At 36.3% G+C, this 13,513-nt stretch overlaps 1 protein-coding gene across 18 annotated transcripts in view; it reads right to left on the reverse strand.

The window, feature by feature from the left end:
• MYCBP2 (MYC binding protein 2) overlaps positions 1-13,513 on the reverse strand; it is a 177,415-nt gene that overhangs the window by 94,171 nt on the left and 69,731 nt on the right. For 17 of the 18 annotated variants that reach the window (XM_039551478.1, XM_039551628.1, XM_039551040.1 and 14 more), the window contains 7 exons: positions 13,218-13,337; positions 12,395-12,476; positions 6,403-6,520; positions 4,261-4,465; positions 3,745-3,898; positions 1,248-1,420; positions 68-193 (listed from right to left, as the gene is read on the reverse strand). In XM_039551478.1, the coding sequence (XP_039407412.1) occupies positions 68-193; positions 1,248-1,420; positions 3,745-3,898; positions 4,261-4,465; positions 6,403-6,520; positions 12,395-12,476; positions 13,218-13,337 (978 nt within the window). Of the gene's footprint in view, positions 1-67; positions 194-1,247; positions 1,421-3,744; positions 3,899-4,260; positions 4,466-6,402; positions 6,521-10,335; positions 10,460-12,394; positions 12,477-13,217; positions 13,338-13,513 lie in introns of those variants that run through there. The other variant, XM_039551583.1, reaches the window with a different exon arrangement.

The raw sequence follows: 13,513 nt of genomic DNA on the forward strand, positions 1-13,513 counted from the left end.
AATTAATCTTAGTCTTTTGTTCTGCAAGCTGATCAGCTTTTACTATAAAATTTTAGTGTGTACATACTTTCAAATCTGTTAACAACACTATAGTCTTCTTTAGAATAAACTTTCATTACTGCTTGAGTCTCTTCTTCTGTATTTGCAACACCCATTTTTAAGTCCTGCATAGCAGCCAATGTATCAAGGCAACCTAAAAGAAAGCAACCAAAAAGAACCCAAAATTTCTCACTGCTGATTGAAATGGAAATGAATACTAGTTAAGAAAATCAAAGCAATCTGTTTTGTCCCTAAACCACACACATGATACTGAGTAGCTTTATACTTTTGCTTAGGTCAAGGGTCATTGCTGCAGAATCTCAAGGATTGCTACTGAAGTGAACTTCATTTAATTTATTATCCAGAATAACAAACGTGATTAAATCTACTTTGCAACTTTTCCAACGGCAAATAAATTGCCAGTGACAATTTCTTCCTTTTTACACTTACAGTATTACCCCAAAAGATTTGAAGTAGTAACTGAATTAGGAGGAGATTTTAAAGTCTTCACAAAAGGTGTTTCATTCATACACATGGGTATGAAACATGCCTTACTTTGACTCAGACACAAAAAAGTATTGTTCAAGTTGAAAGTTATCCATCTCTAGCACACAACGAAGTGAGCAGGTCAAGGAACAGATGACTTATCACAATCAGTGGACAAGTGAGTTAAAATCACTTCCAAAGCTGTGCTTTGAAGTATAGTTTATACATGAACACAGTGGAATTAATTTTTGCATTTTCAAACTACAAAATAACCTACAAAAGAAAATCATATTTCTCTTAGTGACTCATTATACAACACTGCAAAGATTATATTTTAATTTTATATACTGCATTTACTTTAAAATAAAAATAACTTATTGAAGAGCACTTTTTCAGGTTTGGGTTCTTTTTTTTTGAGATTCCAGGTTAAGAGCATTTACTTTCATCTGCAGTCTTTCCAAAAAGATCATCTAGGAAGGTCCCTTACTTTATTATGCTGGCATCTAACAAGTTCCACCAGAACTCTAAAATCCTCCAGCATCATTAAGATGGCAGAAGATAATGACATCAGCCAAATTATAAGTGCTAAGAGCAATGGTGAAAGACTACAGTAAAATTTTAACTGAAAAATGTCAGGAAGTTTTTAGATTAGTTTGTTTATACATGAAGTTAGGTTACTTTATTTCATCTAAGGTTCTGACTCATCAACTATAAATGTATACCTAGAATATGCAAAGCTGCATGAGATCTGGTGGTTAGAGCTTTGGAACCTGTTGGCAGAGCAAGTTCTGGGCTCAAAATACTACACCGGGATTGCATGTCTGGAGCTGAGGGAAGCCTGGAATCGGCAACTACTGCATTGTAACTCCACAGTTCCCTGGCATTCGGGCAAAACCTAGAGCAAGAAAAAGGAGAATGAACAAAACCTTTCATCAACTGAAAAAATACAAAATCTAACTGATAATTACATTTTTAAGACATTTAATGTAAAATGTAGATCTGCCAGTATAAATTTCTGAAATTGAGCATCACTACTGCAAATACATGAAAACTTTACTAGCTTAACACTCCAGCAAATGAAAAGATACAAAAACATTATTGTACTTTAAGTCAAACAGTCATATTATGGGTTTAAAAATTTCAGAAAATTTGAGGTCATTTCTCAAAGCTAATAAATGTTAACACAGTATTATCTATTAAGTAGTATGAAGTAACTAGCAAAGTACTAAATAGAATGGCAGATGTGCTCAAAAATTATAAAGATGCCAAGTGAAAGTAAAAGGCTTACCTTCAAATAACAGTAAAAAAATCTTGAGGAATCCAACATATTTTGTTTGGGCTTTTTTAAATGAGTAACATTGCCTCATGAGTTTTTAAGGGATTATAAAAAAGGGCAGCATAAACAAGGGAATACAGAGACTTTCTATAATAGAGATTAACACATAGAAAATGAAATCTTTGAAACCACTATGTAAAAGGAAGAAACAGTAAGAAGACAAGTCTATGGGAGTGTTCTGTATAAGCACAAAAAGCATTTTTACTTGGTACACTTTTAAAAATCTAATGGAGAAAGAAATAGTTTTTTAACTTAAAATATTAAGGGACACCATACGTATTCAGGATTTCAATAAGATAGCAATGTTCAAATTTATACACACATATGACATTACACAACTGCTTGAATTTCACTAAAAGCTTAAGTCACAAAGCTTTGAAGAAATGTTTAAAATGTATGTCATCAGAATTCTGTTTCTGTACAAGAAACTGAATCCATCATTTAAAAAGGCATGAATTAGAATGTCCAGAAATAACAATATACCAAGTATTTAACTACTAATAGCCTAATTATTAACATGTCTCTTCTTCGGACTGTTTTAGAATTTTCTATTGAACAAGAATGGAATATAACAGAGAAATAAATCCACTCTTCTGTTAAGTATTTAAGCTCTAGATTTAGGTCTACAGTCCCCAAAATACTGCAAGACTGTAAAACACCTCAATTCATGTTTACCCATCATAAAAATCTAACGTGACTTTGGACTTCCTCAAGCTGAACAACCATTTTATTGTCTACAAGTTGAGTATCATTACCTTGCCTCCTGTGAAACTTGCTGCGTTCCCATGGACATTGATAACTGAGTTTTTTCACTCATTGAGTCTTTCAGTGGATTTAAACATGCTGAAAATACAGAGCTCTAAGGGATATGGGTGCTACTCTTACCTCTAATGTCAGCATAATTTAAGTAAGAACTGGTACTTAGCCCATGAGATTGAACCAATCCTGGGCTTGTGCATAATGCAGAACTGCAACCATCCAAGGTACTTCCAATGTCATAAACAAATGTGTTAGGCAAACACGTGCTTCCATGTTAATTTGCTGTTAAATTCTTGAATTTCAATTTTGGATGAAGATATTCAAAGCAGCATGCAAGTAGCTTTTAAAGACATGATCCTATGAGATACAGTCTTTTCCAGATGAATGCCAACTACCTGGTTCCCTGCATCACTCTATAACTTGTTTTGTTCAAACAATTTAAACATCATCAATTTCTTGAACTCAGAAGGAAGTTCAGATTTCTCTCCTAAATCCTAGCTAACATAGCTTTTAAATTGTTACAGAAGAACTGGATGTTATTATTCTGCTTTGGAACAAAGGCTTATTATCTACACTTGCTCAAAGACTCCATTCCAAAGACTGAAATAAATACAGTTAGTCTGATGTCTATGCCATCTAAATAAACACCTTTACTTTAACCTCCCAAAATGTCAGAACTGAAAAAAAAATACCATTGCTCCACCCCTTCTTCTATTCAAGTCTTAACCACCAATACCTAACAGAGGAGCAGTTTAAGACACACACATATGGCAGCTGAATATGGCAGGGAAGTTATTCAGTCAAGTGTTAAGTAGATGGAGAAGAGGGAATAAAGAGAGTAATGAAACAGAACAGATTAAAATCCCCAAAATATTATGAGACTGGAATGAGAATGATGCAAAAAAGAAATTTAAAAAATGCAGGCAAGAGAACATGTTTGTTTTGGGCTTACTTGAACAAACCATCCAAAAAACATGAAAAATATTTATGGAAGACTAAAAATTGTTTTTCATTTACTGGGAAAATAATTAATGAGTAAATTTAATAATCAAATCTCCAGCCTCGCAAAATATTTTTTAAAGGATTTCTCTATTACTAGTTTAATAGCTGTAATCCACACTTGCCTCCAAATAACATCATAGACAGGATCCAGACACACACCAGAACCTTGAAGGTCTTCCTGCTCAGAATCATTGAATGTTTTGCAACTGCCATCTACTTTGTTTATCAGAAGACATTTAAAAGGAGGAGGTTCTGATATTGAAGCTGGTACCAAACCTAGATTAGGGAGCAAAAAGAGCAAACAAACGTGAAGACTCCACTCATTATTGCTCCATGCTTAGAAAATGCCATTTAATACAGTAGGGAAGAACAGATATACTGCTACAACAAAAAACTAAAGATTAGTAAGATCTAAATGCAAGTGAAGGTTAAGACTTTTACATTATTATTTTTAATAAAAAATATATTTCTAAAGAAGCCAGGATCATCATATGCAGTAAAACTAGAAGGCCAAAATATTTTCATTCCTTCCATTCCTGTTTTTGACTTGTTGCTCCCTCTATTGTTTACACAACTGAACTCATTTTTTTCCTCCAGTACTTCTATGAGCATTTAAAATAATAAAGAAGAGTTCTTGCCTATTATATGCCTGCTTGCAAATATCTCTGATGTAGCAAGCACATGAGAATTAATGAGAGCTTCGTCGATCCGGAGAAAAGTCTGGTCTCCACTCGCTCCAATCCATGTAGCTTTGCGCCCATATTTGGAGCCTATATTAGGCATAGGTGCTGGTTTTGCATTCCAGTAGGGCATATCCAGAATTGGTCTGCCAAGCTGACCTTTCTGTAGAAAGAATGCAAGAATCAGTGAGTGACAATAAGTCTGAAAGATAAATTACTTCAATAGTTTCATCATACAAAACTGCTAAACTGGAAAGACTTTACCACGAAACTACCTTCAAAATGCAATGGCTGGTCCAAGCGAAGCGTTACGTATTTAACTACAAGGAACAAGTTACTGACAGATATACTCCTCCCTTTTCAATTACGTTTTTGAGAAAACTTTTTGTTAAATGCAACTCAAACTCTCCATCATGCATAAACCTCCTCTCCATCTTCAGAATCAAACATAAAAGTATTATTTTCCTACAATGTTCAATATCTGATTAACATCAGTGATAAACAAGGAATACATTCATACGAAAAAAAAATCTATCTTCAGATAGAGACAGTCTAAGTTCCACTCAATTCTGAACTTATACCGACTAAGTTTTTTAGAGTAAATACCTCTCAAAAGCACCTAGAAATCGATAGCTCAAGTTTGACTTGCTCAAAGAAAAGCATAAAGTGCCTCAGCGAGCACCTCTACACATGCTCGTGAACACTTATCTGGAGATCTAGGGCCATACCTCTATGTATAACTAGTTACTGAGATGGACCAACAGTTCCCAATGCTGCACCTAAGAATGTAGAAAGAACTGCTGCAATAAACCTGCTCAGGCTCCATCTACCTCCCCCTCAGGCACAGAAAATATATTGCATGCCAAAGAAGTGATGAGAGAAAAGAAACATGTATATACAGCAAATGTCTTCTGTCCAGCATGTTACTAATTTTTCTTTCTTCATATTGTAGGTAAATCTAGTGAAGACATTTTCAAGTAACATGCTTTGTTTTGATTTTGTCCTGATTATGAAGCTTTCAGCAAACTTTCAAGCACTAAAATATTAAAACCAGACACAAAAACCAAGTGGTCTAAATATGGCCTAAACCTATTTTTTCTTTTAGAGAACGGAAAAAACCCTCAGTCAACTGACAAGGTTTTCTATCCCATTTCTGAGAGTGAACTTTTTTCAGAGACCAGGTTTCACTGCAAGACAACAAAGCTTAAACCTTTACATGTCCGTGTCAGTTTTGACAGGAACACAGACACCAAAGCTCTTGCTTAAAGTTTGAAAAACAACAAAATATTACTCACTTTTAATTTAAAATATGACTTTTTGCTTCCAAAATTTCAGCCTTCACTTTTTGATTTTTTTTTTTTTTTTGGTCAAAAGATTTCAAAAGGTTAAATTTCTCTTCTGTTGTGTTTGGAAGTACATAGCTTTTAAAGCATGTAAAAATAGCTCAATACCTATTTTCTAGCTTTTGCAAAAAAGACACCAATAAAAACATTAGAGGGAACGTGAAAACAACAGATTACTGCAGAGATCGCTATGAGGGGCATCTTTGCAATCACAGGGAGGCACAAAGGGAAGTAAACAATGTTTAAATGCTAATTTAGTGAAAATAAGAATGAATTCCACATGGACATGGGAAAATATACACCATGTGAATATGAAAGAAGACTACTGGAGTTGTGCTGTGTTATACTGAGCAATAATCCCTCCCCTCAAGTGCAAGCAGAACTTCTGCAACTCGCTGCAGTTTCTAGGAAAGAAACCAGGGCACCTTTTTCTATCAAATGGAGACAGGTAATAGAATAGGCAACATTTACTTAGAATCAAGCTTGAAACAGTAAGTTTGAGAAAACTGGTGCACCGTATAAAATAACAGTTTTAAATCACCATCTTCATTAATATAAAAAACCCACCAAGAATTCCTGGCATTATGCTTTTCTAACCAGAACAATGTTAAAGGCTACATTTTAAAATATAACAGGCATAAAAGACATGCAGAAGTCATACATAGTTCTATAACAGCAAGTATAAGCCACGTTGGAAGGTCTCTGAACAATACATTAACTACTAGCTTATTCCCATAAGCAAGTAACATTTCCTTACAGAGAAACTTCCAAATGTGAAAACCTGGCCATCCATTAAGAGAATAGCTGTATGGTTGCTCCCAGCAGTAACTTGTGTACTAGGACCTGGTAATGCTTGCACCAGAGTGGGACATCCCCTAAATAAAAATAAATTAATTCTATATCAATACATGGTCATGTAGCATTTAAAACACACATTAGCATTACAAATATTTCAATCACTGTAATATATCCACTTGATTCACATACTATAGCATATCAGAGCCAAGAAACAGCTTACATATTAAAACAGAGGTTTGAAAGACTGCACCAGGTAGTTAAGTTTATGCCCTTCTGCTACAGGAAAATCGATCAAGGACCCTCTCTTCACTTAAACTCATAAATTAGCGTAGAATAAGAATTATTAATTTAATATATAATTGTAGAATTACAGCTGTATAGATACAATAATATAGTGTAATAATAAACGTGTACATTTTTGTATGAATACAAAATATATTGCAATGAAATGTAGCAGTAGAATATGTGGTGAGAACTCTACTTAAGCAGTTAAAAAACCCCTGAAAGCAATCAAAGCCTTATTGGCTGATACACTAATACAGTTACCAGAAGCAATATTGCTACAGACCTCTTAAGATCACTGGCTAGGGAATTATAAAAGGTTTATAATAAAGGTCTACTCCTATCCATCAGCTCCTCTCCCATCAAACTCAGACTCAATAAAGAATAGACCTCTTCCAAACTATTTTCCAGAGAGATATGAAAAGGTCTAATCCATTTGTCTCCCAAATATGGACAGGCATAAGAAAATAAACTTTCCATTTCAGTAAAAATGAAGGGAAAAATGTTCAAGATACACAGCAAATTTGAACTGATGACTTAAAACTGAAAGATCACAAGAGATAAAAAGTAGTATGCGATACCAAATTTTGATTTCAATCCCAACAAACTGAACAGAAACCTACAAGACTTTGAATCCCATAATGAACATCTACCTAGACTTCAAATTTCCTGTGGAGTTAGAAAGACTGTGAATTTGAAGAACAAGTTAATCCCACAAAATTTTATGTTTGGAAATTAGGCTTGAAGTTATACAGAGGATAACAGCACTATTTGAACTTGCTTTCAAACACAGCCTTTCAAAAGTAGGCTAATCTAAAATAAGAACATGTTGTTTTACATTGGAATAAAAAAAGGGTCAGCCCACAGTTACCTAGTGATTGTTTAGCAGCTGCTGTGCAAAAAGATAGTTCATCTCAAAGTTCTGATTCTGGCTGAATTACAGGTAAAATAGAAGTCAAGAAAGTATGAGGAAGGTGAATTATCATGTGTTCAGCAGAAAAAGGATAGATGGGAAGATGTGAACAGGTAAGAGATATGAAAATGTGGAACAGAGGAATGCAGCATGAAGATAGGTTGATGACCTGAAGAAGGAGGAACATAGGTTCACAGCAAAATTATTCTTTGGTGGTAAATGTAGCTTTCAGCGGGTGACTAGCGAAGACGGAGGGACTGAAGGGCAGAATAAAATAAAACAGAGAACGAATACCATGACAAATCTAGGATAATAACTCAAATTTAGGAGCTTTCTTGGTCTACAGGCACATGGATTCGGACATCACTATGATTATACACAGACACAGAGCAAAGTTTAGCAACACCAATGATGGAATTTTAAAAACAAAAAGTTTACATTTGCCTCTCATTAAGGAAACTCAAAAAGACATCAAAATATAAATAAAACATAACTAGTAACTAATCCAAAAGCATTCCTGTTAAAAGGAAGTATTTTTATCATAAGGGTTTTTTTTTCTCCTCACTTAAAATTATGATAGTTGCAGGCACGGCATATCAATCATAAGTTTATAAAAAAAGCAAATATTTTATCTTTTTGATGCTTAAAAACTAAGCTATTATCATCATAACTATTTATCTTTCTGCTTTTCCAAGTGAATCTATCAGCAAAGCTATATGAATGCTGTGTTTCATAGCCTCTTGGCAACAGCAGAACAAAATCAAATAAGCACCTAATGTGGAGAGATGAAATCCATTATCCTCTTAAATGGCTCTTTAATTAAGATCACCCAGCTTTTGGAATGGCCAACTACAATCTATCAGTTCGTCTACAGAAAAAAATGTTTAAGGTACTTGACTACATCACAAAATAAACGTGAATTGCAGAAAACTAGTTTTCACTTCATTAAAGGAAAAAGGATTTCAAAAAATACAGTAAGCCAGTTTGACTAGTGCACATGGAATTTACAGTCTGTGATACTATTGAGTATTTCCCTATCCCTCTGAAACTCAAGACAGGAAAGCTCAGAATAGACACTGTAGAGTCTGAGAGACTCTGGGCAAAGTTTTAACAACCAAGGTTTCTCCATTTGAATCAAAGAAAACAAGGACTATTCTTCTGGGGTGGAAGGACATGCTGGTCTTAAAGTCACAGAATCTTTGGCTTCTGGATATGACACAGATCAATCACAAAAGACCAACCTCAGCTATACAGAAAGTAAACTGAGATCCCTTAGGAAAACATAACAACTGTTGAATAATTGAGCAGATGTACATGCATCAGCTAACTCAGGATCCTGAAGAAGGTCCAGATGCATTCTGGCTGTCCACATGGGAACCCTCTTCCATCCCAAAGGGTAGGCATTTCTGAGAGCAGCTGTAATCTTTGAAAATTCATCATGCATGACCTGTTCGAACAATCGCTGTCCATGGTACTTATGCAGCCAACAGCTGCCTGCCAGGTCCCAGAACAAGTCACTTGGGGCAGCTGACCATGGTGCTGTAAACACGGGCTCACTGGGAGCTGTTACTGTGTAGCGGCTAAAAGGAAACCAGTAGCAATTTCTGTTCCTTGCAAGCAGAGTTGGACAATTTCATTACAGAGAAAATGGAGATTTTTGTACTTCAGAGATGACTCCATTTTAGAGGAAATTTAGTGAAAAGATGTAAATATGACCTGCACTCCACCACTGGAGTAAAATAATCAGAAAATGCACCTAGAAACATGGTCCTAACAAACAGATGATGGAACACTTTTTTCCCCTCCTAGAGTTATTAATAGGATATAGTCTCTATTCTCTATCTTCAAGCGGAACATAGCAGACCATCTAGGGAAGGTCTGATCAGTTTTGTTTTGTTATTGTTGAACCTTTGGAAGCAAAATCCTATCTAGATCATATCACTTCAGTCATTCCATTTCTAGAGCTTGACTGTCAGGTCATGTGCTTGCTACTGGAGTGCTGAAGTCAAGAGTTTGTACGTAAAAATGCAGACAAATTTTGAACTATAACAGAAAGATCATGGAGTTTTAAGTTCCAGCTTCTTCAGAGAAGCATCAGTAACAAACAGGCCTTCGTTTACCTGACCACAATACATGCTATTTTCCACCAAGACTAGATACTGCAAAGCATTTCTTGCTTCCACTGAGTTTCTATACACCAGCATCTAATTTGAGAATGTAAGCACAGACTGACAAACCTTTCATGTAGTGAATAGCTCATCAACAGCTGCCATTGTGGATTTTACAACAAAAAGCCTACACAGACTAATTTAGTGGTTCCAGCTTACTGATAAGGCATGTAATCTACCTCATTCCTACTGAAGTAGAGGAAGAATTTGTGGTGTTTACAATACTCTAATAGAGGAGTCCAAAATTCCCTTAATTAAGGAGAAAGGCAAGTCTGAACAGGTGTTCAGAATTCAAAATACTTGAACATTATCAAGACTTTTAAAAATATAGTCTCACTACTAAATCTTTATACTGCAAAACAAAAGTCTCTGAAAGGATGCCTAAATAATACTTTTTTTTTCCCCTCCTCTCTCTTCTCTCTCTCTCAGAAAATACAGTGGAGTATCAGTTCCTGCATTCAGAAGATGATGCTCTTCCTGAGGTCAATACAGGCAATGTGACACACTGCATGACTGACATACCACTGACCTGGCAGGAGCTGGCCATCTGAGCACCACTGCGTCCCAACTGAGGTGGAACTCTGCATAAGGATTCCCTGTTTCCTTCTCTGAATCCCTTACTGTGAGGACAGAGGAGAGATCTCTACTTAAAGCTGGAAAAAGAAGTACATCAATGAAGAAATTATAATTTGAATGATGGTGCTAAATAGCAATATAGTACTACAGCCAGTTCTCATGCATAGGACATATTCCAAATTTCTTCAAGGCTTTTTTCAGACACTTTCTAGGGTCTGATGTAGAATGATACAACGGTCAGTGCCAAGTCACTTGTACCGCCTCAGCTTCTACTTCTGGTCAAGCATTATCCTGCAGCACAAGATTTTTCATATTCTCCTCTAGGATCTCACTTGGAACTACATTTGGTCTTCATCCAGTTTCTATCTAAATAAGCAACAGATGTAGGGATTTACCACCTGAAACACTGACAAATACAGCAGATAGCTCCAAAGCCTTCTGAAAAGCCAAGTGATTTCATCAAAGCTGGAAATAGGTGACAGTAAGTTACCAGTATTCTTCAGTCTTTAAGACAGAAACTGGCCTTATTCTAATAGCGATTTGAATTGCTAGTTTAAGCCATTGTTCCTTGGAACAACTACCCAAGAATTTCCAAGAAGGAAAAACAAACTACTTGTCTGTGGTATGACTCCACCATAGCCAGAAACACAGACTGTATTCACCAGTCTAATGCAAACTGAGTAGGGGTAACAGTTCAGAGACTACTATGAGGCACAGCAGCCAATAAAAGGCAACATTTCCAATATACTTTCTTTCTTCCCTCTCCCCCTTTGGTTTAGTGAATCCAATGCAAGTTTTAAGATGATGAAGATTTCTTCAGGAACTTGACAAAAGAAAAGGTTTTGAAGTCTTCAAAGAGATTAGGAGGATAGATGTTCATTAATTTTCACCTGGCTGCTACAAGAGAAATGCAAGAACTGAAGACAGGTCATGGATGCTCTGCTCTGTATGCCTTTTACATAAGGATACTGAGCATTACTGGACATACACAAAGTCTCAAAGATTCCTACTATGGAAACCCCTGCTGTGTGCACTATATGGCATATGTACATGTCCAAAGACCTTAATCACATTTCCTTTTATGACAGGACACCTTTTTTTATTTACTTTAATGAATAGATGAGACTCTAAGCAAGAGACACTAAGGGTGAGATTGAGCCTCACATTAAAGACACCTATGCTGTCACTGTAGTCAATGGAGATCAAGTTTACAGAGTTACTAAGCTTGCCTAAAGCATGTAAGCAGTGGCTGGTTAGTCAAGTAAGTCTCTGTGCTCTGTTGACTTCCCTATTTCCACTGACCATAGAGAAATCGCACATCACTCTTCTGCCAACACCCAAAACAAGTGACTACAAAACACAGCTGAGACCAAAGCTTAAAGACTTCATTTGGGAGATAATTGATGAGCAAAAGATGAGACTTTATCATAACTGAACTGAGATTAGCTCAGTTGGTCAGAGCACAGTGCTAGTAAGGCCAAGGTTGTGGGTTTGATCCTCATACAGGCCATTCACATAGGAGTTGGACTCAATGATCCTTGTGGGACCCTGCCAACTCAGAATATTCTGTGATCTGTGATTATTCTGTGAACTCTTATCAATGATGAAACAGGAACAGGTTGATCTAGGTTTACAATATCATACTATTTGAGTTATTGTATATGCAGTATTTTACAGAAATAATGAAATCTTAATGAGACTTCAATGTAATTCTCATATACGCAGGGAGGATTAAAGGGACAGAAGTCTTTCAAACTATTATCAAAGCAATGCTAGTAACTATGCACAGAAGCTTTCATGTATTAAATAAATTACTTATACTGTACAAGACTACTGTTATAGTATCTATATTCAGGGGCTTATGGGGAGTAAGTGCAGCACAAGAGCTTTTCAACTTTTTTTGGTCTATATTTGAATTTTCACACTTGCCAGCTACAGAGAACCAGAAATTTAGCCACTACTTATGCAGCAGTAAAGTAATACACAATCGTGTCCTTTTATTACCAGCTTACCTGGAATTAACATCACCATGTCCAAGCTGACCATGCTGCCCATATCCAAATGTGTAAACATCACCATTCTCCATCAAAACCACTGAAAAACAACAAAGTATTTTTCTGACATACACACATGACACAGCACTGCACCAGTGCTGGTTACCCTTCTGAGTAGCAGTTAATGATTCCTAAGAGACTCAGACAAGATTCCACAACCCATCACAACTAGCACCTCTATGCAGGAGTAGAGCTCTGCCATGCAGATGTTTTAAACTGACTCCAAAATTTCTTACAAGCTCTGATGTAACTCAATATACGATACTTATAGTCCTTTTCACCACTGAAGGACAGTGAGTTGCCTTTCATTGCTGGAATCAGGGAGGTGATGTGGGGATTTGGGTGGTGATCTTACTTTAGAGCATGTACGGAAATGGCACAAAATGTGTCAGGGAAGGTTTAGGCTGGATATTAAGAAAAGGTTCTTCACCCGGGGGTGGCTGAACACTGCAATAAGCTCTCCAGGGATGTGGTCACAAAAGGCTGACAGAGTTCAGGAAGTGTTTGGACAATACTCCCAGGCACATGGTGTGATTCTTCGAGATGGTCCTGTGCAGGACCAGGAGTTGGACTCGATGATTCTTGCAGATCCCTTTTAACTGAAGATATTCTGTCTCTATGACAGTGTAGCAGGCTACAAAATAAACCCTGCTACGTTTTCAACTTTTAACAGTCCTGCGTACATCCATATTAAAAATTGAACAAAAAGCAGTGAAGACACAGATGAAAACCTTAAAAAATAAATCTGTATTATAATTAACACTGATTTATTTGTTTTTACCTGAATGGTGAAATCCACAACTGACTTGTACAGCTCGCAGTTCACAGTCAAAGCGGACAGCCCCTGGTGGATAAGTTGTGATTTTGCTGGCATCCTTCTCACCTCTTTCTCCACTTCCATCTATAAACAAAACTTACAATTATATCCTATGCATTCCAATAAAGTTGTATTAGAAGAATGAATAGAACAAGGATAGTAAATAACTCCCCACTCCGCCACTTGTCCAGCAGAAGAGAGAACTCACAGAGTAGCAAGAGAGACAGCTCAAAATGCTTCAAAGCAGATGTGGAAAGACA

The sequence above is a fragment of the Corvus cornix genome, chromosome 1, assembly GCF_000738735.6.
Source record: "Corvus cornix cornix isolate S_Up_H32 chromosome 1, ASM73873v5, whole genome shotgun sequence".
Taxonomy (NCBI): domain Eukaryota; kingdom Metazoa; phylum Chordata; class Aves; order Passeriformes; family Corvidae; genus Corvus; species Corvus cornix.